The 27,659-nt window shown below is 40.1% G+C and overlaps 1 protein-coding gene across 2 annotated transcripts in view; it reads left to right on the top strand.

Moving 5' to 3' along the window:
• Positions 1–1,558: 1,558 nt before the first annotated feature.
• The window catches only part of gtf3c2 (general transcription factor IIIC, polypeptide 2, beta), a 39,704-nt gene continuing 13,603 nt past the window's right edge, over positions 1,559–27,659 (top strand). The window contains exons 1-14 of one of the 2 annotated variants that reach the window (XM_033649154.2): positions 1,559–1,835; positions 2,588–2,697; positions 5,543–6,128; positions 6,337–6,482; positions 6,774–6,964; positions 7,173–7,258; positions 7,514–7,591; positions 8,923–9,024; positions 9,280–9,507; positions 9,807–9,918; positions 10,031–10,148; positions 24,067–24,098; positions 24,288–24,417; positions 24,647–24,791. In XM_033649154.2, coding sequence (XP_033505045.1) covers positions 2,673–2,697; positions 5,543–6,128; positions 6,337–6,482; positions 6,774–6,964; positions 7,173–7,258; positions 7,514–7,591; positions 8,923–9,024; positions 9,280–9,507; positions 9,807–9,918; positions 10,031–10,148; positions 24,067–24,098; positions 24,288–24,417; positions 24,647–24,791 — 1,979 coding nt within the window. In that variant the 5' untranslated portion in view covers positions 1,559–1,835; positions 2,588–2,672. The remainder of the gene's footprint in view (positions 1,836–2,587; positions 2,698–5,542; positions 6,129–6,336; positions 6,483–6,773; positions 6,965–7,172; positions 7,259–7,513; positions 7,592–8,922; positions 9,025–9,279; positions 9,508–9,806; positions 9,919–10,030; positions 10,149–24,066; positions 24,099–24,287; positions 24,418–24,646; positions 24,792–27,659) is intronic. The other variant, XM_078173992.1, reaches the window with a different exon arrangement.

Below are 27,659 nucleotides of genomic sequence, written 5' to 3'. Positions count from 1 at the left end.
CATTTCTGGCTCTGTGTCTTCAGTTACAATGATGTAGGGACTGTAAGCTATCATAAATACCATCAGGTAAGAGACTCATGACTAATGTTTTAGACACACATTATTTGAAAGGAATGATATTCAATAGAATATAAAGGTAAGTTTAAATTGAATAAAACAAAAATATTAAATTACAGTGCAGTTAAAGATATCAACCATATATTGAAGTTAACAGAAATAGCCCTTTTCTATATTGGTTTATGAATGATCCTTTATATTCATATGCGAACGTTGATATTTTGTATTATGTTTAATAACATGTTATATCATAGGATCATTAAAAAAAAAATAAAAGCTAAATTTCAATTTACAAGTAAACTTTTTCATGCAAACAAATGTTATTTAAAGTCCAAAAATGTTAAGTATCAAAAGTAAAAAATTGCTTCTCATAATGCAGAATGACCCTTTGGATTATGTGTTTGGATGATTATTATTATTGATGCAGTAATTTCTCAGTTTATGTGCAATACCTCACCGTGTGTTAAGTATTTGTTTGATTAAAATTCTACACTGGACTTTAAATATGTTCTTTAATGGATAACCACCTAAATTAAGAATTGCAATAGACATTTTGTCATTTCCATGGCCTAGGAAAGTTCAATCAATATTTGTGAACATGAGCTGCTCTCTCTCAAAGCCAGAAACATGAGATTTAAGTCTCAAACTTGTGATGTCATCAAGTAAAAAGTCCAAAGCTGCTCCACGGAAAAATAATGTGAGCCACATTTGGTGGACCCCTGCAATATTTGTTTGTTTTTTCTACCCAAATAAGCTTTTTTATATGATAGCAATCTCAGTTCTGAAACAGAAAATGTTTCCATATAAGCTCACCCATTCCCCTGGAACATCTTTCATAATTCATTGTATATGGTGCAGCTCCAGACTTTATACTTGATGGAATCACAAATTTGAGTTTTAGCATTCTAGCTTTTGGATTTGGGACAGAGTTGTTTATGTGTACTAATAATTTTGGACTGTCTTAGACGATAGGAATAACATGTCTACATTTCCAAAATGGGCATAGCGCTCCTTTAAAGACTTAATTCTAAACAACCTGAAGTACTGGGAGACACACAGTTTGAAAGTGTTTGTGTGTGGTTCTGCGACTCTGGCTTAAATCTTAAGCTTTCTCAGTCTGCTTGTTCAAGATGTTCTTGAAGATACTTTGAATAAAAATGTATATTTGAATATTTATAATTAACTGATGCCAAAGAAAGCAGCTGTGCAACATTTTTTTTCTGCATTGAGTACTTATACATTCAATTGCATTAATTTGTATATTTTCATGATTATGCTTTTATTAAAAAGAATGTTTAATGCATGATTTTGTTTATGACAGAGTATTATTACATTATTGTTTGAGAACTTTTGCCCAGGTAAAGGATCCACAGCTGGTTTGATGTACTGTATGACCTCCAGCTGGTTGATAGTGAGGATTGAACTCACGACTCCAACAGTGGTAAACAGGTGCAGTACCATGTTCTGTTGGTAGGGGGCGGTGTGGGTCACCATGCTGGTACTGTAACATGGCGGTCGGATGTAAGCAGAATGTGAGTTTCAGCTACCGGAATCAGTGGAAACAACGCGGGTGATGTTTATATTTTGCCATTCAAGAAAGAATAAGGGCAGTCCCCATAAATCCGGTATGTTTCTACGGTTCTAGTGATCTTCCACCGTGTCGTTCCTGGTAGCAGAGTTTGGGACTCGATCCCGAGTGGCCGGACTCTAGTTTCCCAGATTCGGTACGAGGCTTTTCAGCCTTCGCCACCGAGTAGGAAGCCTCTGTCTTCTGCAGGGTGAGTTTTTAACGGTAGTAATGGTGGTACTCGTAACGTCTGACGGTTACCGACCGACTTTAAGAGTGTTTCAATTACTTAACGGCAGTGTAGGAAGCGTTACACTCACCAGCCACTTTAGCCAGTTAGCATTAGCTTTGTGGTGTTAGCTCAATAGCGTGACTAGATGACGATGTAAGTCACCGGGAAAACAAATGAGTAACACACGTGTATTACTTAAATAACTATTTACTTGGTGTATATGGCAATTTTAACATATGCCGAATTAATGAATGGTTCAAAACCATTTGGTGTATTAGGTCTCTGTGTGTATATAAACCATTTACACTTGGTACAACTGAAGAAAGCATAAAACTGACACAGTATTAAACGAGGTTTGGTGTGTCAGCCTTAGACAACGTGGTATCGAGGTGATATCGCTACTGTGCCTGCTCTTTCACCCCACGTTTTATTTTAAATTATTTGAAAAGCAAGCTGTCAGGCTGTGTACAATACAATAAAGATAAATATGGTAATGTCTGCTGTCTTTACACGCTGTTGAATTGTGGCTGACAACTTTGAGTCTGTCAGTCCAGACCAAAGGAGGTAGCACTGAGGTTTTCTGATGAAATATTACTGTACGTGCACAGTCACTGTGTACCCTTATATGAGACAGCCTTCAGGTGTTTGTACTGTGTTCTCAGATAATGTGGTGTAGTTCATGAAAAAGGTTAATGGATGCTATGTGTGTCTTCTGTTTCTTGTCTGAGCAGCAGCATAGCCAGAGTGAGGAGGAACTTGCTCCATGCATGAGGAGGCATCTGATAGGTCCACCACAGCACAAGAAACCCAGATCTTATGGATCCCATTGACTCTGAACAAGGTCAGACAGGCTACAACATATCAATGCATTTGTTTACTTTGTATCATAAAGGTGTCATGGGGGAAAGAAGACAGAAGTGTGCACAAATTACTTATTTTTACCCCTAGAGTAATGTCAAGGTACTGTTGCAATAGCAGTGTAAGTTATGTAAACACATATGTGTCCTAGTGCAGTGCAAAATAAACAGCAGAAGATGTAATGCAGTGTTGTGTTCATTTTGCACATATTTTAGAATGTTGACAATATTATTTAATATCATGCACTGTTTTTTTGGGAGCAAAAATTATCTGGTCATTTTCACAAAGTACTCCTTTGTGCTTACTGACTTCAATTTCCCAGTGACACCTGCCACATTATATTTTACTGTGTTTCAAAGTATGGTTTCTTTTTGTAAGGATGCAACCTGTAAAAGTAATATTTGGTGACATAGTTGTGCATATTGGTCCCTTCAACAAAGCTATACTTTGTGTCTTTTCAATCAGGGCTCCAGACTTTTTTTTTTGCCCACGGTCCCTTAACCATCCAGATGTGAAGAATTAATGGATTTAAGAAAAAATTAATATGTTTCATTCATATGATTTGGTCAAAAGGCTCCCAGGTGGAGAGATTTGCAAGAATACTACAACATAGTATTATTGCTAGCCCCACAGAAAAAAAGATAAAAGATACAGGATTAACAGGATTGATAAATAAACTGCTGTTTCCTACTGTTTTATACCAGTACTCAATTTATGTAAAGCACTTTATAATCAATAAAAGCTACATACATGTTTTATTATCAAAGTACCAGTACTTTAGCAGTGTAGTTCAGGGCAGAACTGGAGTAAATGTGGTTGGTTACTGTCATCTCTGATAGAAAATCCAAACACTGATGTGAAGTGTCTGTAACTCTAAACTCAAAGTTTAGAGTACCTCCAAATTGTACTCAGCTGAAGCATTTTTGTACATATATTGGGGCGGCAGTAGCTCAGTCCATAGGGACCTGGGTTGGGAACCAGAGGGTCGCCTGTTCGAGTCCCCATCCTAGACCAAAATATGGAGCGTGGACTGGTGGCTGGAGAGGTGCCAGTTCACCTCCTGGGCACTGCCGAGGTGCCCCTGAGCAAGGCACTGAACCCCCCAACTAGGGATGCACTGAATATTCGGTAACCCAATATATTCAGCCGAATATTGCAAAAAAATACACATTCAGTATTTGGTGGAATAAGTTAAAAGCAAGGCCGAATAATAGTGGCGTGTTTTGATAACGCAATCAAACAGCGTGCCGTGACGGGCGGAGTAAAATGTCGGCAGTGTGGCGATCCGCCCGTCACTGCACTCCCATTTGCGACTAAAAATAGTTTTGAGCGAGCAAAATAGGCTTAAATCATTCAGCACTCTGTGCAAGCAGCCTACAGATTTCAACCAGCAGCAGAAACGAAAGGTGAATCCCACCGATTGTGGGTTGAACGGGGGTCACAGACACAGACAGTAATGTATTCCTGTCAAATACAGGAATACATTACATTACATTACATTACATGCGACGGATAAGTCGGCTCCCATAATATCCTCTTCTTGGCGTGTGGACTACCCAGAAGTACCTGAACAGCCGAGCCAGCCAAACACAGGTATGTGACGTGTCAGAGGAGAAACGAGCCATTCACGGCCCACAAACCTCACCGCACTTTAGGGACTGTTCTTTACTTATGAAGGGACTGTCAGGGGAGGAGGGTGGCTGGTTGATTCTTATTTTATTTATTTATTTTATTTTGATCCCCCCTATGTTAATCACTCATTGATGCTGTTTTTGAAGTATGAATAAGTCAATAAGTAATTTATTCCATTGAAATATCATTGATGTAGCCTATAATAATAGAAAAGTGATTTATCTTTTTATAAATGACAAAAGGCACATCTGCCTCATTTTCGCTATGGTATCGTGATACTACTCAGAACCATGATATTTTCATTGGTATCGTACAGTGGGATCCAATTTTGGTAACGTGACAACACTAATCTGGAGGGGGTTCATCTGCAAAAACTAATGAAAAACTAAACAACGGTATTCGGTACTCGACCAAGCGTTTAATATTATTCGGCTTTGGCTTCGGCTTCGGCCACAAATTTTCATTTCGGTGCATCCCTACCCCCAATCGCTCAGGGCGCCTCACCAAGGGCAGCCCCCTCACTCTGACATCTCTCCACTTAGTGCATGTATAGGTCCTGTTTGTGCATGTGTGTGTCTTTCGGACAAGCAAGAGTGAAAACATTGAATTTCCCCTCAAGGGGATTAATAAAGTAAATAAACTAAACTTAAACTTATATATATTGTAAACTTGTGTCGTCACATTAAACTGCAGTTCACTTTTTAATGCTTCATGTACCTCTGAACAGAAACTCTGAGTCCTGTTGTGTTTACCTCTGTTAGCTTTGTTAGATGGACTCTGCTACTCACCGACTGCTCACTGCTTTCAGCCATCTAGCTTTCCTCTTGCTGATGTCAGAAAAGAGTTGTTGGTTATATTCTAGCATTATCTGGGAAGAAGATGGGCCGGTACCTTGGGAACATTTCAGAATCTTCATCATTTTTTCATTGGTCACACACTAAGTAGCAAGCCAGTGATAGTGCCTAGAATAACAGCATGAGAAGATGCGCTCGATTCAGTTTGTCATTTGCTTAGTGAAAGTTAGATATATTTGCAAACATATCTTTTGTCCGGGAGGCATCCTGGGGAATTTAATTTCAAACACATTCTCTTGTCATCCCTGCAACAATAGGACATCGTTAGTCTCAAGATGATTGAATTGATTTCTGTTCTGTGTGCTGTATACCTGTGGAGTAATAACATCACCCTCCTCACAGGGCCAGAGAAGCCAGCAGAGCAGTGTTGCGATTTAACACCCAGCTCCAGAGGACGTCAACGGAAGAAAAATCCAAAATATTTAGATTATGAAACTGAAAGCGTGTTTGATGTCCAAAGTTCCCAGCAAAAACCACGTAGAAAGAGCTCAGGAGAAGGAAGAGCAGCAGCTTCTAAAAGGTCTCCAGCCAAGAGTAGAAAGGCTAAGACTGCCACACAACAGAGTGAGGATGGGGAAGAAGAAAAAGCAGGTGACAAAACACCTCAAGAGCCTGATGGAAAAACTTCAGAGGAAACACCTAAAAAGGCAGTGAGAGCCAAGAAAACCCCAAGGAAAAAGACTCCCGCCAAAAAAGGTCCTGCCAAAAAAACTCCCACAACTGATGGGGACCTCCCAACTGGGGAGGGTGGAGTTGTAGTTACTGCGCAGCAGGAAAATGGGACGCCAAAGCCAAAGAGAAAGTATGTGAGGAGGAAGCCTGTACAGGAACCAGCTCCAGAACCACCACGTGAGGAGGCACAAGGGGAACCGACAGAACCCGAGGAGACCACACCAAGTGGGCGCCGCAGGAGAGGTGCTGCTAAAGCGTAAGTTACATGTAGTCAGTCATCACATTTCTACAAGAAGATGGTGTAAATAAGGTGTACATACACGTCTATATACTCAAAAAGTAATTTATAGGTAGAGATACAGGTCAGAAGAACTTTGGTGACATCTTCAAGTGCATCTGCAAGTGTTCTCCATGCATTCAAACAGCAATGTAGTCACTCTTTATTAAAAATGTTTTTTCCCTAGGGCTTTGAAGTACCTCCAGTCTTTGGCAAAAGAAGTGTTCGCTCATCCAGGTGATGAGCCAGGCTCCCAGGCAAGGGCAAACAGTGATGTCACCCCTACAGACCAGGACTCAGTCACAGAGCGGAAAAGTCTCAAAGGAAGCAAAGGTAAAAGAAGAAAAAAAAGGAGTGCTAAAATGCTAACTCATTTTTGGGTTTTAGGACTCCTTCCTGCAGCACTCAATTACTAGACGGTTACCCAGGGCAGTGACCCCCGCAGCGCATTCTGACCCTTCTGTTCCTCAATATAGTGGAAGACTGTACATGTATGTTATGTAAAAAGTCCAGTTAGCAAGGTTAACTGCTCCCATTTTTACGCTAAGCTAAACTAATCAGCTCCTGGCTCTGGCTCAGCACTGAGCTTCCAGGCATGAATTACTTTTCTTTACATTCCTACAGGGCGTAAAGGCAAGAAGAGGAAACGCTCTTACTCTGACAGTGACGCCGCAGAAGATGAGGACTTTGTTCCAGATGTTGAAGAAGATGAGGAGGTTGAGGAGATGGAAGATGAAGAAGAAGCAGAGGACTCCGACTCAGACTTGGGGACTGGTCGAAGAAGTCCACCAACTTTCTACTTCAACAAGAACCATGTAAGTAAACTTAATTCTTATCGGTTATGATCACATTTTGCTGCCTACTTTAAATATTGTGATACAGAGACTCAAGAGACAGTTGGTTTAAAAAAATGTTAGCATAGTTTCAGGCAAACTTTTGATCTCTGCTGAGCTGAAAAGTAAACATTAAAAACTGCATCAAATGAGGAGCATTAAACTCATCCAATGTCCTTTTGTCCTGCAGACAGGCCCGAATGTGAAAACCCCCAACGGGCTCACTACCAACATCATGAAAGTAGTTTGGGACGCCACTGACACGACCAAGAAATTGTAAGAAGCTACCGCTGCAGACTGGTTGTGGTTGTTTTACCGGATATTATTAAAGAACCACAGGCCAACCAACATTTTTTACACGTTTCTTACCACATACATTATGTAGAAAAACCAACTCTATCATGACGTGATTTCACCGAAGTGCAAAACTACGTAAAACAAACCCTAAAGCAACATTAAAAATCATACCATTTAGAGAGCAGTACCCTGATATTTGTTTGTGACGTATTATGATGTGTGTATGTTTTCCAGCCGGGAGGAGCACCACAGCAGCTGGGTGTTCCCAGAGTGGGTCCCCTGCACCAATGACTGGCACCTCGTACCACAAAGGTAGTTCACCTTTATACTTTGTTTGTAATCAACAGGATAATCTAGTTTTCTACAGGAAAGGGAGCTTTTAAAATATTCAAAATATATTTTTTAGTTAGAGGTAGAAAACTCAGTGGAAAACTGCGCTTGAAAAAATAGCTATTATTATTTTATTTAATGGGGCCTTTTGTGTTCAGTTCATTGTTCAGTTTGTTCAATGAAAGAATGTTGGAAAGAAAGTCCTTTAATTTTTGAATTCATCAAGAAATTTGTTGTAATATAACAGTATACTGAAAGCAGCACAGAGGCTTCACACTTTAATATTTATTTACTGCAGGTAATATCTCCAGAGTTACTTTTAATTACTCAATTACTACAGGAGCTGAGCTAACATCATTTTGACTGCTTTTTTATGCCACTACGCCGACGATAGCTGCGGCTGGAAGTATTATATTTTCAGGTTGTGTGTCTGTACGTATGTAAGACTCCCTCCCATCCTTGTGAACAAGATATTTCTAGAACACCTCAAGGGAATTTCTTCATATTTGGCAAAAATCTCCGCTTGGATGAACTGAGTACTTTTTGGTGGTTCTAGATCAAATGTCAAGGTCACTGTGACCTTGTCCGTGTCATTCTCGTGAATACAATATTGTGTGTTCTTGGAGGAATTTCTTCAAATTTGGCACAAAGTTTGACTTGGTCTTGAGGATGAACTCATAAGATTTTGGTGGTCATGGGTCAAAGGTCAAAGTCGCTGTAACCTTGCATCCATCTCATTCTGGTGAATGCAATATCTCAAGAACAGCTTCAGGGAATTTCTTCAAATTCAAGATTATAGTTTTTGTATATTTTTAGGAAATGAAACATCTAACCTCAGGAAGCCATGTTGGACGTTCTCAGCTCTTGGGCAACAGTATCTTCAACAGGGGGGCGTCTGTAGCATAGTGGATAGTGCCGGCACCCCATGTATAGAGGCACTGCCTCGCCGCAGCGGCCGCGGGTTCGAATCTGGCTCGCGGCCCTTTGCTGCATGTCAGTCCCCACTCTCTCTCTGTCTCCCCATTTCACCCTCTGTCCTATCAATAAAGGCAAAAAGCCAATAAAAATAATCTTTAAAAAAACAGTATCTTCAACGGCTGATTATGTTTCACGGCTGATAATCTTTGTTTGTTAACAGATGTGGTTAGTTTGTGTGCTGTTTTATTCTGAGACAAACGACTTGTCACCCATTGTCAGTCTTTGGAATGTAACAACCCCGTCAGCCGTTGTGGAGCATCTACTGTATGGTGATGGATGTGGTAGGAATTCTTACACAAGTTAGTTATCAAAGATTTGTTTTATGTGTTGTTCAGTGATGTGGAGAAATACCTGCCTCAGGAGCTTCAGTCGGCTGCTTTCAAAGTGTCCAGAGAAGGCCTCAGCAAGGAGCAGACACCTCTGCAAAGACTCAGCAGGTTAGACTGAGCTTCGACCTAACTTTTAAGCATAAAGTAAAAAGCAGTTGTAATTTAACATTTGAAATGATATCTTTCAACTATTAATTCGATTATTGTGTGACTCTGGCTGTATACGCCTCAGGAAGTTTTTGTTTTGCACTTAAATACTCCATAAAGGGAGTTTGTTTTTATTGGTTTCTTTTGGAGGGTCTAAAATAAAGTTCAACTATGGTTTTGTGTTTATAACACCTCTATGTTGATTTAACTGACCAGGTTCACAGCAGTGCCCTCTCACCCGGATCGCTGGGACATGATGCTGTATACAGGTGGACCGGTCTGGGCCATGGAGTGGTGTCCTACACCTGACGGTGCTCCGGCATCACAGTACTTAGCTCTGGCCTGCCATCGAGGGATGGACGACCAGCACTATGTCAACAAGACGTACAGCGGACCTGGACTCGTTCAGCTGTGGAACTTGGGCACGCTGGAGTACAACTGCAGGTACAGCTCAAGTGTGGGCACTGGGGTTATTTGAGGACTGATAGATAAAGCTTATTTACCTTTAAGTGTTTTACTGTGCAGTTGATTGATGTATTTGTGTTGAGTTGGCTACGTCACTGTCGAGTTTATTTTAATGTTTCCAGAGCTATTTTTGAATCAAATGCTTAGTCAGCCCACCAATGTTTTCTATATTAAGCTTTATCTGTGTTGTACCTCTGCAACATATTGTCCCCCCCCCCTCATTTGCTGTGTATGATACATCTTATTCTGTATTTTTAATCCCTCCTCTGTCTCTGCAGACCAGACTCCCAGCCAGCCTTGGCCTATGGCTTGGCCCAGGACAAAGGCTTCATCTGGCATGTAAAGTGGTGTCCTGCAGGAGGCTGGGAGCTTCCCAGCTGTGGCAGAAAGGTAAGATGTTCCACTAGCATGGGTTTTTGAAATCACATCTTTGGTCTGGAGTTGCCTAAGAGCCTATACTTTGTGACAATATTAAAACATTTGAAATCTCCTGCCACCAAAGGCTCCGTTCCTGCCCAGACTGGGTCTTCTTGCAGTTGCTGCCTCTTCTGGTGTGGTCACCATTTACAGCCTGCCCCACCCTGATGCTCTACACTCCAACAAGATGACGGCTAACTCTGGTAAGACTGTAAATATCTACAACCATTCAATTACAAGTATTGTCAATTGGGGTATCATGGTTTTCTGTAACTCTAAAAATGACTCATAGAGTTCCTGACCAGTTCACAGCCCTGACTTGACCACATTCAGAAAATGAAGTGTGTCCTGTGTTCAGTAGAGGGCAGTGTTGCTTTTCTAAAGCCTGAAGTCAGCATGTTGGATACCTGACTCCTGCTGCAGCCTGTGAGGACACAGGACTGCAGTAAAGCAGTGCCTTAGTGGTGGTTTTTGGATCATGGCAGCATTGTAAAAATGAATAGCTGGACTGTGGGTTTGTTCACATCTTGCTAGACCCCACCCAGCTGCTGATTTTGACATTAGCTTTGCTGCAGTGTGTTACACAACTCCCTTACTCTGATTTTTCATGCACCTTAATGAAAAATGACAAATCAAGTATGATTCAAAAAAACGTGAGCAAACAAATACTGTAAGGACAGATATCAGCTCAGAGACACATCGTCTTATCCCGCCTTAAAAGAATCACCCAGAGCTTCCATCCATATTCTGCCCGCTAGAAGGCATGAATGAAGGTTGAGAATAGGTGCTTTTAGCAGGCGCCATAGTGACACTGAAGCATCATGCCATCCCTGCGAGTGATTCAGTGTAATGAGGGTCTATGTGTTTACTCAGACATTTGGAGTTGCCACGAAACAGTTATCAAACATGTGATATCCATAGTCCAGTTTTCACAAATTTAACCAGCGAGTGGTCGAAAGAAGTGTATTCACACAGATTATCACATCCCATTGTCCAAAAAAAAGCGTCCTATTAAACAGCGCAACTAAGAATTAATCTGCAGACTTCTTTCTCAAATAATCGATTCATCGTTTGTTCTATAAAATGTCTGAAAATGGTGAGAAATGGCCATTACAACTACTTTAAAGCCCAGGAATTATTCAGTTTACACTGACCACGTTTGCATGCACAATAGGGTCGCGCAGTATACCAGTTTTAAGGTGTATCGTGATATGAAAATTGACAGTTATCATACCATATACATTTGCTTATCTACGGTATTGGAAAAAAATGCAGCCATACCGAGCATCTCCTTACCTTCTCAACTGCCAGTCAGACTTTTTACACATACTTCTATTTAAAAAAAAAAAAAAAAAGTTTCAGTTATAACAAAGTAGGTCTTAAATCAAAAATCCTTCTGTTTTCATTCCTTTAAAAGTCAGTTACTGATGATAATACTAACGATAATAATTGTGTAAAACCGTATACCGTGATACTGTAAAACCGTGGTAGTTTCTGAGGACGCTTATTGTACAGTGAAAATCTCATACTGTCAAAACCATAATGCACAAAATAGTTTTTGCCCTTGCTCCAAAAAAGGAAAATAGTTGTATACATGGCTAATGAAAATGAATATTCCACTAATATTCCTGTTAAAATGCAGCTGTGCAAACTGTGATTAACATGCCCTTGGGGTGGCAGTAGCTCAGTCTATAGGGACTTGGGTTGGAAACTGGGGGGTCGTCGGCTCAAGTCCCCATTTGGACCAAATATGGAGCGTGGACTGGTAACTGGAGAGGTGCCAGTTCACCTCCTGGGCACTGCTGAGGTGCCCTTGAGCAAGGCACTGAACCCCCAGCTGCTCAGTGCGCCTTTTGGCAGACTTGTTGAAACATGCAAGCACAGCCTCCCCCTTTGATTCCTTTTAAAAACCCTCTTGAAAAGCTCTGCCTTGTGATATTTGCACGTATCCAAAAAGCTGTCAATATCCAATGCTGTCTCAAATCGCGTATTTCTGTACTTACACTTAATATTTTGAGTGCATAAGTGCGTTCACACTGAGAAGTATGCAAAAATGCAGTGCACTATGAGTACTCGGATGGTGCACTCAAAACGGTCAAACAGTTGAGTGTGGAACTATGGACACTTCTCGCCCTCAATGGTCTCCATCTTGGGTACGTAGCAGAAGGGGAGGGACCACTTTTCAAACAGGAAATAGCAGCCGAAGACTGTGCGACAGTGAATGTTACTGCATTGTACAAATACATGTGTTTTTTTGCACTAAGCACCACTATACTGTTGTTGGATATAAGTATGCAGTATGTTTATTGGGTTAATTTAGCAGTCTGTAATGATTTGGTACTGCGAACGATAACGCGAATGCTAATGCTAGTTCGCTAACAGCTGCGGTCGTCATTTCTGGTAAGTGCACAACAGGACGTGTTTGTTTTGAGACAACACTACCCTGTCGAAATTTGCGCACTACGCCAGTGAATATAGTGCACGTAGTATACTACATGGAAGTGTACTAATGGAAATACGCGATTTGAGACACAGCACAAGTCTTTCATAATGTTTTAAGTAGGTTTGTTGTTCCTTCTGACCAGAAATGTTGGCATCTCTTTTGGACATGCATTTCTACACCAGCCTTGCAAACTGTTGGCGAGTTGGTTTGTGTACAGCGCATCCATACGAATGAGACGCATAATCTGAATTCTGTATTCATGTCCAAAGAACACTATAAAAACCTGAATAGTGCAGCATATCCCACATTGCTACGTTCAGAATAAGGCCTACTATGGAATAAACAAACAGAATATGCTGTTCACATGATCCGAATCAATTTAACGAATATTGTCATATTTGGTATAATAGGGGAATATTAGTGTACATGTAAACGTAGTTGCTGATATAAAACAGGTAAAATGGCAAATTCTGATAACAGAGAAGCTGGAACCAACAAATATTTTGCATTATTGATGGAAAAAAATCACTTAAACGATTAATTGATTATCAAAACTGTTGCTGATTCATTTCAGTTTACTAATAGCTTATTTGGTTTCGTTCTAGTCTCAGAATGATTTGTGGCTACAGCCTTTCACACACAACCTGTATAACTTAACAGTAAGTATGTTATCAGTCACACAGCAGCATATCCATCATATCAGCCATGGGCATCATTACCTGGAGCAGATCTCGTGTAAAATAAAAAGACAGTATCCATAAAGACTCCCCGTCTCCCTGTGTGTCGGTGCATATTTAGTGCTCGGGGGTCTATTAAACCATTTAATGCAGCTTTAACAGTTAACTGACACACTTAAACACACACACATGCACACATACAGTACAGGCCAAAAGTTTGGACACACCTTCTCATTCAATGCGTTTTCTTTATTTTCATGACTATTTACATTGTAGATTCTCACTGAAGGCATCAAAACTATGAATGAACACATGTGGAGTTATGTACTTAACAAAAAAAGGTGAAATAACTGAAAACATGTTTTATATTCTAGTTTCTTCAAAATAGCCACCCTTTGCTCTGATTACTGCTTTGCACACTCTTGGCATTCTCTCCATGAGCTTCAAGAGGTAGTCACCTGAAATGGTTTTCCAACAGTCTTGAAGGAGTTCCCAGAGGTGTTTAGCACTTGTTGGCCCCTTTGCCTTCACTCTGCGGTCCAGCTCACCCCAAACCATCTCGATTGGGTTCAGGTCCGGTGACTGTGGAGGCCAGGTCATCTGCCGCAGCACTCCATCACTCTCCTTCTTGGTCAAATAGCCCTTACACAGCCTGGAGGTGTGTTTGGGGTCATTGTCCTGTTGAAAAATAAATGATGGTCCAACTAAAGGCAAACCGGATGGGATGGCATGTCGCTGCAGGATGCTGTGGTAGCCATGCTGGTTCAGTGTGCCTTCAATTTTGAATAAATCCCCAACAGTGTCACCAGCAAAACACCCCCACACCATCACACCTCCTCCTCCATGCTTCACAGTGGGAACCAGGCATGTGGAATCCATCCGTTCACCTTTTCTGCGTCTCACAAAGACACGGCGGTTGGAACCAAAGATCTCAAATTTGGACTCATCAGACCAAAGCACAGATTTCCACTGGTCTAATGTCCATTCCTTGTGTTTCTTGGCCCAAACAAATCTCTTCTGCTTGTTGCCTCTCCTTAGCAGTGGTTTCCTAGCAGCTATTTGACCATGAAGGCCTGATTCGCGCAGTCTCCTCTTAACAGTTGTTCTAGAGATGGGTCTGCTGCTAGAACTCTGTGTGGCATTCATCTGGTCTCTGATCTGAGCTGCTGTTAACTTGCGATTTCTGAGGCTGGTGACTCGGATGAACTTATCCTCAGAAGCAGAGGTGACTCTTGGTCTTCCTTTCCTGGGTCGGTCCTCATGTGTGCCAGTTTCGTTGTAGCGCTTGATGGTTTTTGCGACTCCACTTGGGGACACATTTAAAGTTTTTGCAATTTTCCAGACTGACTGACCTTCATTTCTTAAAGTAATGATGGCCACTCGTTTTTCTTTAGTTAGCTGATTGGTTCTTGCCATAATATGAATTTTAACAGTTGTCCAATAGGGCTGTCGGCTGTGTATTAACCTGACTTCTGCACAACACAACTGATGGTCCCAACCCCATTGATAAAGCAAGAAATTCCACTAATTAACCCTGATAAGGCACACCTGTGAAGTGGAAACCATTTCAGGTGACTACCTCTTGAAGCTCATGGAGAGAATGCCAAGAGTGTGCAAAGTAGTAATCAGAGCAAAGGGTGGCTATTTTGAAGAAACTAGAATATAAAACATGTTTTCAGTTATTTCACCTTTTTTTGTTAAGTACATAACTCCACATGTGTTCATTCATAGTTTTGATGCCTTCAGTGAGAATCTACAATGTAAATAGTCATGAAAATAAAGAAAACGTATTGAATGAGAAGGTGTGTCCAAACTTTTGGCCTGTACTGTATATAATGCTCTCCAGGAGTGTGAGTTTATGCTGACATTATAGATGCTGGAGCCTGTGGCCTGGTCCATTCAGATCACTGCGTCAGCTGCCTCTGGGGCTCTGCTGATAGAAGACTGTATGAATGAGATTAATGGCGATCCTATCTGCCACATCCATCATACACAGAAACCTGGTTATGTCTGCGTGTATGTGTGTGTATGGGTGTGTGTGTTTATCTGTCTGTTTCTGGCCAGCAGTGCAGGCTAATCTGATTAAACACTGCACCAGTCTAAGATCATAGCAATTCCGTAGAGCACACATCTCGGAAATAAACACTCGCGCATTTTATTATATCACAGTCGACACAACATTCGTACATCCCATTAAGCCTTGCGATATGGGGCATATCTTCTCTATGGCATAATGTAACATGAGGGTTGGCTGGTATTTGTTTCTGTAGTGTGATAATGGTATTTTTCAGTGATACTGGTGTAATATACCTTAGAATTTAGCAATTTTCTACAAATAACTTGGGCGTCATGCTGAATTTTATTGTTCCCAGTCTTAAATCACCACATAGCTCATCTGAATAAAATGAAATAACATACTTTTACATTAACTCGCCCAAATTGTATTTGATCAGACACAAACATCAGCTGCATTATTTACCTATAATTCAATGTTTGACACTACCAAGAGTTGAAAAAGGCACACACAACTGCCCTTATTTTGATTTAAAAGCACCATTATGGAGGAGCTCATGCAGAGCCATTCACATGTTAATATTTAAATGAAATACAGTGTATAAGGTGACAGCAGACTCTACGGTATTACACTTGACTTGGTTTTACAATGAAGAAAATTTTCCACTGCAGTTTGAACATAAAAAGCCATATAAAACTTGACATTTCCATTCTTTTCTCCCTTTACTCCATTGCTTCATGGCCCACGGTTTCCATTTTATTTTGTAGCCATGGGTCATTGGATCCAGCTTCCAAAGAGCTACTCCATCAGCCCCCTGCTTCCAACCATAGGTTATAGTTATTGGAGAGAAAGGTTGCAGAGCGCTCACATTTGGAGATACCAACTCTTGAACACACACACACAGGGGACTGCAGAGAGAGACTATAACTTATTCTCGGACTTATACTGAGTTTTTGAACAGGATTTTCATGATTTTAGAGATACTGTTGTCTACAGTATCTATCTAAATTTGACCAATGCACAAAGAAGATGCACCGATCCAGCTTTTTCAGTTTTGATACCGATCCCGATGCTGTGGCTTTGAGTATCAGCCAATACCCAATACCAACCCGATACCATGGTTGACCTAAAAAGCTATATACCTTTACATGTAGAACAGAAAAGACTAGAGGCATCAGGCATTGATGACTACACAGTTCTTTCTAAGATAAAATGAAACAAGATGAAACAGATTAATGCAATGATGAACTATTTATTTTTAACAAAAAATAAACAATTATGCAACAGCAGTTGAAATAGTGTGAAATACCTCCACACAGCAGATTCTCTCCTTCGCTCCATGACCTATGACGTAGCCCGCGTAGCAATAGATTTAAAGGGAAAGGATCGCCTCAGGTATAGGTTGCATTTTCCGATATTCAATCCAGATATCAACAAAAAAAAGCCTCTAAAATGACAAATTCCATTTTTTTCCCAACATGCTGCTTCAAAGCTTCCTTCACATTTAAAATTCTTATTGGGTTTTTTTTTCTATTTTTTTTTTTTTATTGTTAGAAACAGGTCCCCAACTCCCAGAAAAAAATACAGAGGACATAACTTCAGTGTTCAGTGGTGTTATTGGTCTTAGGTCTTTCAAATTAAAAAGCATAGCATAAGCATATGTTGCATCGCCAAAAGCAGGTCAACATTTTCACTCATCTAGTAAAATACCTTCACATCTACAAGTTAGCAAGGTACCAACGTTGATGTTCCCCAGAGGATGAATCTTACTGACTTTCGTGATCTCTTGACATTTGTTCTACTGTCAGGAGCAAATCAGAATTTCAATTCATCCAACAATTTGTTTAATCAAATACATTGGAAATTAGTTACGTCAGCCTTAATGTGCTTTGTGTTTAGTTCTAATTGGCACTTGGTTGCAAATGTGAAATGTGCAAAGTTTGCATTTCACATTTGCAACCAAGTGACAGAACAGAAAGTAACGTAAGGACTCAAATTTAAAATCCAAAGACTGTATTTTAAGGTTAAAATTTTTTTTCTTTTTTTTTTTTTTGTTTGAAAAATAGTCAGGTTGACTAATCATGTGATAGACATGTTTATCCATGCAACAGTTTTGAGTTTTGTTTTTTTTTTGTTTGTTTGTTTGTTTGTTTTTTCCTTTACATTTTTGGCCCCTACCCAACCTCAAGGTCCCACATTCAGCTTTTCCAGATGCAGTTAAAAACAAACAAAAATAATTCATAAATTAAATTAGAAATCTAAAAAAGAGAAATGACAATTAAATTCATAAATGATAATAGATAATTAACCCCTTCTTTTTAACATAGTGGTTAAGTCAGTGATAAAACAAAAAAAATGATGTTAAGCGACAACACTGTAAAATATTTGATATATTGCAGGTTGGAAGTGGGCATTTCTGTAGGCTTTCAATAAATAGCTCTGTTGTCAGACATCATTTTGAGCCGCTGACCTCGAGTTTATTTTGCAGGCAGAAAAATACCCTTCATCAGCTCAACTGTTCTATAAGGGCAGACAGGAAAATTAATTTTGAACTGGCCCTTGAGAGGTGGGGGAGGGATGGAGATGGTAAAGGTCCATTTAACCAAGTGAAAAATGACCAGTGAATCGCTTTATAGTTTCCTGCTTCTTTCGGCCTGACATGATGAGCACTAAATGAATGCAGATTAGCTATCTTACGTGACCATGGGTGGAAATAATGTCCATGCGACTCAGTATCATCTGAAAGGGTTAAAGGTGAAATTGGCTAAGACAGGGTTAAAGGGTGTGTGTGTGTTTATCCCGGTCTCTCTCCACCAGCCCAGTGCTGTTCTCGACAGATAATTATAAATGGCTTTTGTCTGTCCAGTCGCCAGAATGAATGAGGAAGTGAATGAGAAGAGGAGGCTGTTAAAGCTGCAGAATTAGAGGAGGAGGGAGGGAAAAAAAAGACAAAAGGGGGAATGTGAGACTGCGTAGTGAACGCACATAATTTACAGCGCCGTTCTCCATCAGACGAGGATCTATAATTGAAATGACAAAGAAGATGCATCACCGAGCCAGTTGTTAGTGTTGGAAGCTATGAATTTTAGGTCTAGTAGCTGACACCTTGTGTATCCAGACTCTGTCAATCATCAAGGACTCACTTGGGATCGGGAGGGGAAGGAGCTGGAGGGGTCACGGGAAGGCCAGGATAAAGCGCTTTAGTGTGTGTTGTACTTTTATTCACCAGTCTTTTGTCAGTCAATCTTCATTTCAAAAGCATTCACCCTAAACTATGTTCAGGTTAGGGTTTAAAATGTAAGGGTTTACTGGTAAGTTTGAGACTAGCTTTATGTGAGGGTAACATCAGCTGTTTCATGTTAATTTTATGCCACTTTAACATGAAAATCCTGAGTACGATGCAAACAGTTGGTCACTAGCAAATACTGGTCATCACAGTTCATACAGGACTCTTTTCTGCAGCTATAGCAATGTACACACCTTTGCTAAACCACAAAATTATATTAGCTGTTTGCAGTCGTGGAAATTATGTAACTGATTACCTACTTTACTTGGCTTTTTTCATTTTTGCTGCTTTAAGATTCATTCTCACTGGCTGGATTTGCGGAATATTCGTGCAGCGCTTTTCCACGTTTAAACCATACACACAGACGCGGTATGGATGCGGTGCAGAATTTCGCATTGTTAGTCCGCGCTGCGTGAACGAGTGTGGGTGAACATGGACGAGAGTAGCAGCAGCAGCAGCAGCAGTGAGCTAGCAAGCTAATGTTTAACAAGCGTCAACATCAACTTTATTTAGCACTTACCACTCTCACCGCAGCCACCAAGCTGGACAGTGAACTGCCAGACGTTTTCCTTTTAATCCATTGTTCATAAAATCATCCCGTCTTTTATCAAAAAGGACGGGGTGCTGTGTTTATCAGCCTTTCTCCCATACTGTCCTGCCTGACTGGATTTTGGACTCCTCCGGGTCTGCGCGACGTCACTATAAGCAAACAGTTTCATTGGCTCAGCTGTGTAATTCCACCGGTGAATTCCGCAGGGGGTCAAAGTCTGGGTGGAAACTTTTTTCACCGCATGAAAGTTCCGCCCCGATGTGCAAACTTCCATAAGAACCCATGAGATAAACTTTTATATTTTTCCACAAGAGTAATCCGCCCAGATATTCACCCTCAATGAGAATGGACTTTTGTACTTCTATTACGTTTGTACTTCTATTACATTACTTTTTGGAACCAATACTATGCTTTTTACTCTACTACATTTATCTCACAAAATTTCGACTAGTTACTTCACAGATTTTTTAAATTATTAATACAAAGTTCTGTCAGCTAATAAATATGATGTATTACTGTAGGTTAAATTACCCAGAAGTCTATAAAATAGTTAAAATTGGCTCCACCTTTACCAGCTACAACTTAAAAGAGATGAAACATTAATGCATCAATAATTATAATCAAGTTATATTATATATGTTATTCTGAAATGGGCCATTCTGCATTATGAGTACTTCTGCTGTATTGTGGTGAAGAGCTGTAATGATTGGTCGATTGTTCAAGGAGTCTTTGGACTGTTGGTTGGACAAAAGAAGCAAATTGGAGATGTCACTTTGGGTCCAGGGAAATTGTGATGAGTATTTATCGAAATTTTTTGATATTTTATAGACTAAACAATTAACTGATTAATCGTGAAAATAATCACCAGATAAGTCGATAATGAAAATAATCGTAAGGTGCAGTGCAGTTGCTGTTCAGTGGTTGTTTTTCTTCTACTAAGTGTGCGCCAGCCCTGCAAAAAAAAGACAGTAAAATGAATTAATAAAATACATTTGGCACTTTAAGTATTTTTTGATGCTATTGCTTTTGTGCCTTTACACAAGTAAGATGTAATGCAGGACTTTTACTTGTATTTTTACACTGTGGTATTGTAGCTTTTACTTAAATGAGAGATCTGGGTACTTCTTTCATCACTGGTTGTTTGAATCCATGGACTAATCTATAGGTAGGGTTATCATTTTTCAGGTCATAAAATGTGGTTGCTGCAGTTTCCCTTCAGTTGACTGCTTTGGCACACTCGAACACTCCTTCTACCACCTACCGCTCCACCAAATTCCATTGTCAAATTCAACACTTTAAAGTTACTGTAGATATTTATAAGTTACTTTTCCAGATAATAACCAGTTAGGCTACGTTTTTAACTTCACATGAACCTCTCTTTATATCGACATAAATAAGATCCATAGCACAGCAATTATTTAAAAAGAAAATGTCTCACTTTTACAGCTGGTACTCCTGTTACTCCCATTATTTCCATCTTCCAAAACAGTCGTGAAGAACACCAGGAGGAAATGCCAGCAGTTGAGTTTTCGTCAACCCAAAAGTATGACTGGTGTGTTAACTGCACGCCAAGTTAATCAGAGGACAGAAAGCCAAATTGTCTTCTAAGTTACTGGTGTCAGACAAGCAATGTAGCATGTAAAAGGCTATTTTTAAACTGAGTCCAGCGCAGGGCTCACTCTGCACCAAAGTTAACGATACATTGCATCACTTCCAACAAACTTCACGGAGAACAGAATGGGCAAAACGGCATCCTGGATCTGTTTTAACAACATATTCAGCGGTCTAGCTCAGCTAAAAACACAAAGACACTGAACCCTTCAGCACATTAGCATGTCCTTCACTACTGAGCCTGTTTGTAACCGGTCATGACAAGGTTATTTTTGCTTCACCTGTTTAGCTGACATTAGTAGTTTTGATAAGAGACACTCGACTATTCTGCTGTTACAACAAACTTTGAACTAACCACAGACACTAGCCCCATTCATGGACTCATCCCCGCTACAACTCACAATGGTACTCTGCAGAATTAATATTGGGGAAACACTGGAATGGATATTTTACTTTATTTTTGGCCTAGTGCAGTTATTAGGGAAGGATTGCTGTGTGTTAAGCATGGAGAATAATGGAGAACCATGTTGTCAAAATTTGCCATTATTTCTTTATTTTGTCATTTTAAAAAAGGAAATGCAGGTATGTTAGTAACAGGGGAAGAGAGAAATGTGAGTCTGAGAAGGCGAGAGGTTGTCAACAATATCTCGTTACCGAAACAAAATATAAATGCTGTCAGTTTGGTAACCTGGCAGTTTCAGACCTGTCCAAGACTCAGCTCAGTGTTGAATAACATGAGTTGACGTATTCTCACTGACGGCGAGCTAGGGTTCATCCAGGGTCTGATCACTGAGAGGGAAAAGAGTAGGGCTTGATTTAAGACACAAGACCTATATAAAAGTATGAGTGTGTGTTTTTCTGAGGCAGAGGTGAGTTGATGGAGGGTGTGGAAGAGTGAGGAGGACACCATATTGATCTGAGCTCTCTGTAATCTAAACTGGAGGAGGAGAGGAAACTAATGACGGGTGAAAAGTCTGACACCTTTTTTTTGTTATTGGATTTTACATCTATTAAGCACAACAGTGATTGTCAAGGCAGGCACGGCAGAATTACTTCTAAAGTGGTGCTTAACATCCAGCAATTTTTTACCACATCAGGGGAGGGGCTCGAGAGATGGTGATAGCAGTTGTTGCATTGGTCTGTCTTTTGGCCCTGTCTAACCCCAACACAATTTCAGACCAGCGTTGTTATTATTTTCAGCCAGTGCCCACGTTGTGTAAGTAGCAAATATTTTTGCATGCGTGGGTGTGTAGATCCTAAAATGAGATGGCGTCGGGTGCATTGTTGGCGCATTGCTATTTTGAGGCGGCAGAAAGCGATTCCGCCATTAACCCACAAACCCTGGTCTAACGTCAGAATGGTGTAGTATTTTCCTGCTATTTAAATGGGTCATTACTCAGACGGTAAGGTGCGCTTACACAATGCATGCACACCCTGCTTGTTACATACACACAGGGACACACGGATGGGTTGTGGGTGGGCAAAATAATACATTATTGCCTGGGAACATATTGATTACATTCTTCATCATGTGAACATAGCAGAGCTGCTGTCTTGCTCCCCTTTATGAGAGAAAGATGCTGTGTGTATATACACATGAGGAGCAGCATAATGTCATTGATCATTTTAGAAGTTAAAAGTTTAGTTTCGTGTCCTCCATCAAATCTGTAACTACAGTTTTTAGTTTTGCTGCTTAAATGTCCCACGATATTTACTACAGTGACATCACTGCTCATACTGCATTACTCTCAGCAGAAAACCGCTCGCCTCTCCAATTTGCCAAATCCAGCATACAAATAGCAGTGGTCCAGGTGCAGGTGTACCTGGCTTTTAAAGGTAATGGAAGATGACATTCTGACTGGTTGAATTCACATTATGCCCAAAATACAACTATGATTTATGAAGGGAATAAATACAACCCTTTTACCCCTGGTGCCTTACTTAGTTTGCACCCAACGAAAATGGAGGTAGACACTCCCTAAATGCACTTGTTTACTCTGTCAAGTTTATAACTACAATTTTTTAGATTTGCTGCAGTGGTATTACTGTTCTCACTGCATTACTCTCAGCAGAAAACCACTTGCTACTCTAATTTGCCAAACCTGCCACATTAATAGCAGTGGGATGGGAGATGACACACTACTTGGTTGAATTCACTTGACCACAAAAACACGCCTATAATTGATTAAGTAAATAAGATGCGCCTCATGTTGTGCCAAGATTAAGCACCCTTTTACGAGCAAAATGAAGATGGACACACCCTAGATGCACTTGTTGCATGTACTTCAGATCATGTGCCAGTGGTAGTTTAAATAGGGCCCTTTTGCTTCAGAGTGTCTCATCTCGACAACTGTTGGATAGACAGATGTGAAACTCTTTACAGACTTTTATGTTCCCTATAGGATGAACTTCTGGCGGCATCATTAGGTCAAAGTTTTCACGCCTAAATTCACTTCAGGATACCTCTGAAACTAATGATTGAATTTACTTCAGCCTCAGCTTTACCTTGAGCTAAATGTTAACATTAGCATGCTATAATGCTATAAGTTAGCATTTTACCTTCTTGAATTGATGCATGTGAAAAAATAACTACAGCTAGATCAATTATCCTATATGTGCTGCCATCTAGTCACTATGTCATGCTTTGCCGAACTCTAACTCTATATATATAGTGCTGTCTACATCATAGCTATGTGATCACAAGGACTACAGTCTAGTCGATGATGGATGTGGTTAATAGTGCAACAGACTTGAACTTGCAAACTGTGCTAATTTTGAGTATGTTAGATTGCTCATGTTATGTTGTTTCAGCTCAGAGCCCAAAGCTGGCCGTATACTCCGAAGTGCTCATTGGATAGGTGAATAGCTTTGGAAACCCACTGTTGCGTCCGATCATTTCTGTAACTTTCCTAAGTAATAATTTGTCATTCACACACTTCATGCTGTGATTGGCCAGCTGTGTGGAGGTGTGAAAGAAGCCAAGGTTTGAAGTTCTCTTTCTATCTTCCTTTTTTCACATGAACCACTGCAACATTATGAATGCCTCCAAGGAGAGACTGTCTGAAAATGTGCACTGTTAACCCCATATTTAAAAAATTATCGTGTCTTCTCCCTTTCAGACAACTTTTCACTAAGCCCTCCAATGGGCTTGTCAATGACAACTGAAAACATTTTTTATTTCAAGACAACACATTGTGTAAGCTAGCTAGAGCATAGCCCAAACCAAAATACATTTGAGGCTGACAAAGTACAGTTTAGACTGATGCCAAGTTTGAAAGTGAAGAGCTGGCCTTGTGATCGTCGCTGCTTACACGTCACTCTTGAGATGTCATTACATAAAGCACATTTTTCTTTGTTGTTTGCACCGGTGGAGGTGAAACAAAACTCAAATGACTGCAACACAATGTTTCTATATTTACATTCAACATATTTTTTGTTCCCTATAAATGCTCAATGTGAAGGTCATTGCATCCTATCATTAGTTTGAATCATCATTACCAATAAACACATACTTAGTGTGATTTATGTTTCTCTCCACAGGAACAGCCAGTGAACAGTTGCCAATATACCAGGTAGGTTCCCATTGAAATTGTTTCTGTCTCTTTCTCTGTTCACCTCGTTAAATTCTGCTTATCTACACATTAGATTATGAAATGCCTTCTATACTGTATGTAGTATGTGACATTGAGCATCAGGGAAATATGATACCCAACCTGACTGTTTACATTGTTGTACCAGTGACATTTGTTTGCTGTGTGCAGGCAGAAGGAGTGTTAACTCTGAAGCTGGGTGCATTGAAAGCTCTTCGGCATGAAAGGAGTGGACAAGTTCTGTCTATGGATTGGCTGCCTGAAAAACCACACAACATAATGGCTATTGGATTCTACGATGGTATGAATTGATTTCCCTGAGATGCTCTTGATTAATCTGTTCGATGTTCGAAAGAACAAACAAATGCACATTTTAGATAACCTCAGGTTTATTTTCATGCCTCTTTATTCTTGCCAATGATTAATTTGTTTTCCAACAAATAGTGCTTCTGTCTTTTGCAAATTAAAAGGATTTAATTTGAGCCCTTATTTTCTGTTGTTGTCTCGTGTATTACATTCTCTCTCCCCAGGTGTAGTAGGTCTGTGGGATCTGTGCACGAAGTCGGCGCTGTTGCGGGTGCGAGAGTCAAGCATGTCACTCAGCCTGCTGCCCTATCGATGCCTCCTGGCTCACGACCATGCCGTCAGGGCCCTGGCCTTCTGTCCCGCCTCCAGGTAGACACTTCCACTGTGATCCCACCCGTATGCTGATGCTGCATTTACATGATGTCACATTTGTCATCATTAGTCATGTGTGAATGTGTGGTGAAGGACGACATTCCCGTTTTTCAACTTGGTATCTATGTATTAATCATAGTATAAGATTCCTACATAGACTAGTGCCTTTTTATAACTGTCTGTTGAAGGAAAGCTTCGTTTATTCTTTCAGCTTTGATTAGTCTGCAGATAAAATATTGTGACTTCAGAATCATTTATCTTGCATCTGCTCAGCTTGTCACTGCATGATACAGAATTTAGATGACTAATGCATGAGAGTAATTACAAGTGTAAATGTTATATGACTGTGTCAGTCCATAACAGGTACTTAAGAATAATGTTGGAAATCAGCAAAATTGAAAAGTGGATCAAAAGCACCCATTGTTGGCTAAAAACCTACTTTCTATTGTTGCAGCAGCTTCAAATGATTTCAATTCACAAACACATTCGAGTGGTTATGGGTTTTTTTCCACACATGACATGTTTCAGGGCAAATCCAATTTATTTGTATAACCCCTAATCATAAAAAAACACCCCCATGAAGAAATTTTATGGGGAAAGTCATGGCAAACCTTGGGGAGGAGCATAGAAGAGAGAATGGATTGGACTGCAGGATTTCCTTTGCTTTTTTATCCTTTCTCACTTATTCTAAACATCTACTTTAGTTTGGCAGTATTATTCACAGCCAATTAAAAGGTGGGTGGTTAAAGGCAGCTCTGGTACTTGCAGCCAAAGGCAGCACAATAAATCCTGAAAGAAGAAATTTGTGCTTAATTTTGGCAGAACAGCCCTTGTTCCACTGTGTTTAGGTACTAATTCAAAAAGTAGGGTACAAGGCCAAGCGTGCAGCCACGTCCTACCCGAGCCATTCAGAAGAGGTTACCTGACTTATGTCTGTTTGGCAACATCACTGACCTTCAGTCATCTGTCTTTCTTTTAGTTAGATCTTCCCTAAATACCTCAAAATCTCAATCTTCCTGTGAGGAATATTTATCTGGTTTAAGACCTTAAGACTATACAGCCTAGGAGAATTGAAAGATTATAATAAAATACCCATTTTTAGAAAAAGCAGGTATTGTTCTATTATACCTTTCAATGTCTTTTATGTTTTTGTAGGTATTAATTTTCCTTAATAACTAAGTCATAAACAATAACTGGCTGACTGCGGACAGTGGCTCGCACGTAAACCTGACAACAGCCAAATTTTATGTTGGTCTGTCATACACTTAATCACCATAGAATTAAGGTTAATAAGCGACAGCTGAGATTACCTGCCGCTGGTGACATTTGTAATTTAAACTTGTAAAACAGTTTGCAGCACCTAAAACGGAGGTGCTGCTTCCTCAATATTTTGTACACACATAGCTTTCCTGTTTAGGAACAGGGAGGAGAGAGAACAGATTTTAGCAAAGTTTGAGACCTGGCTGTCAAAGCAGGGTCAATCACCAGGACAACACTAACAGCTGAGGTGAGCAAAACACAGTAGTGTAGACTAAACAAAGCATTGGACTTTGATAAGCTGTTTATGTGTACAAAATACACTGTTTTGTTTTGGGGTTTTTTTTTTGCCCCTACTCTGAAAAGACAATATTCCAATTAAGCTGTTTACATGTTTAATAGAAATGCATATTCCACTAGTTTTCCCGTTTACATGCATCCAGTTAACTTGCCCTAACGTGTCATTTATTATGTCAAAAAGTGAACGGCTGATGCTTAGGCCAGGACTTTTTCCTCCATTGACAGACTTGTTCAACCATGTGAATACAGCCTCCCATTTATATTCCTTCATCCACCTTCTACACAAGTTCAGCTCTAGGATATTTTGCACATAATCCAAAAGCCTGTTGATATCCCAAGTTTTTCATAATGTTTGGAAGTCAGTTTGTTACTTCTTCCTACCACATACGTGCTTTTCTTTTGGGCGTTCATCTTTCCCACAGCATTACAAACTTTTGGGAAGTGATTTGTGTACAAAATATGCACAATGCACAGAGCTGACCATAAACTAGAAGTGGCTGTGTGACGCAAACTGCAGTAAAAACCCCAATTGTGACGCATATTCTGAATGCACTGTATACATATCCAAAGAATGCTATTAAAACCTGAATAGTATCAGCATCCCGCATGTCTTAAAAATTCTACATTTGCCAATTCGGAAAATATCCAAACCGAATATGCTGTTTACATGACCCATATCAAATTTGGAATATTTGGAATAAAAGTGGAATATTAGTGCACATGTAAATGTACCCGCTGATCCTTTGGATCCTTGCTGTTGTGCATGATTTGAGCTAGTGGAAGCATGCATATATTGAACAGAAAGGGCACTAGAATGGACCCATGTGGGACTCCACATTATTTCTGCAAACTCAGATACAAGTTACTAAATAACAAGAGCATTTCCTGCTTTCTAAATATGATTAACTAAGGACTTAGGACTGTGTTAGAAAGTGCAACAAACCTTTCTAGCTATGTACTGTGGTCCGTGAAGTAAGGTCCAGTTTCCACAGACGGTGTTAAAATTATTGTCACCTAGGGTGTCTCCATGCAAAATTATGTTGTCCTTCCTAGCAAAATGCCAAATTAAACCACAGGGGAACTCCTTAATTCAGATAAACTCCTGTTCAACTTTGTTGATGTGAGTACATTCTAAATTCTGTATGTAGATGATTATGACTATGCACAGGGGTGAACCATGACTGGCCAGTATTTCACATGTGATAAAAGGTCATAGCTCAACATTTTACCCAAAACCTCATGGAGATGGTTTCATCCCCCGTAAATGCTTCTCTGCTCCATTAGTCAGGTGAAGTACGTATAGATGAG

This window comes from Epinephelus lanceolatus, chromosome 13 (genome assembly GCF_041903045.1).
Source record: "Epinephelus lanceolatus isolate andai-2023 chromosome 13, ASM4190304v1, whole genome shotgun sequence".
In the NCBI taxonomy this organism is placed as follows: domain Eukaryota; kingdom Metazoa; phylum Chordata; class Actinopteri; order Perciformes; family Serranidae; genus Epinephelus; species Epinephelus lanceolatus.
This window is presented reverse-complemented; position numbering and strand designations above follow the sequence as displayed.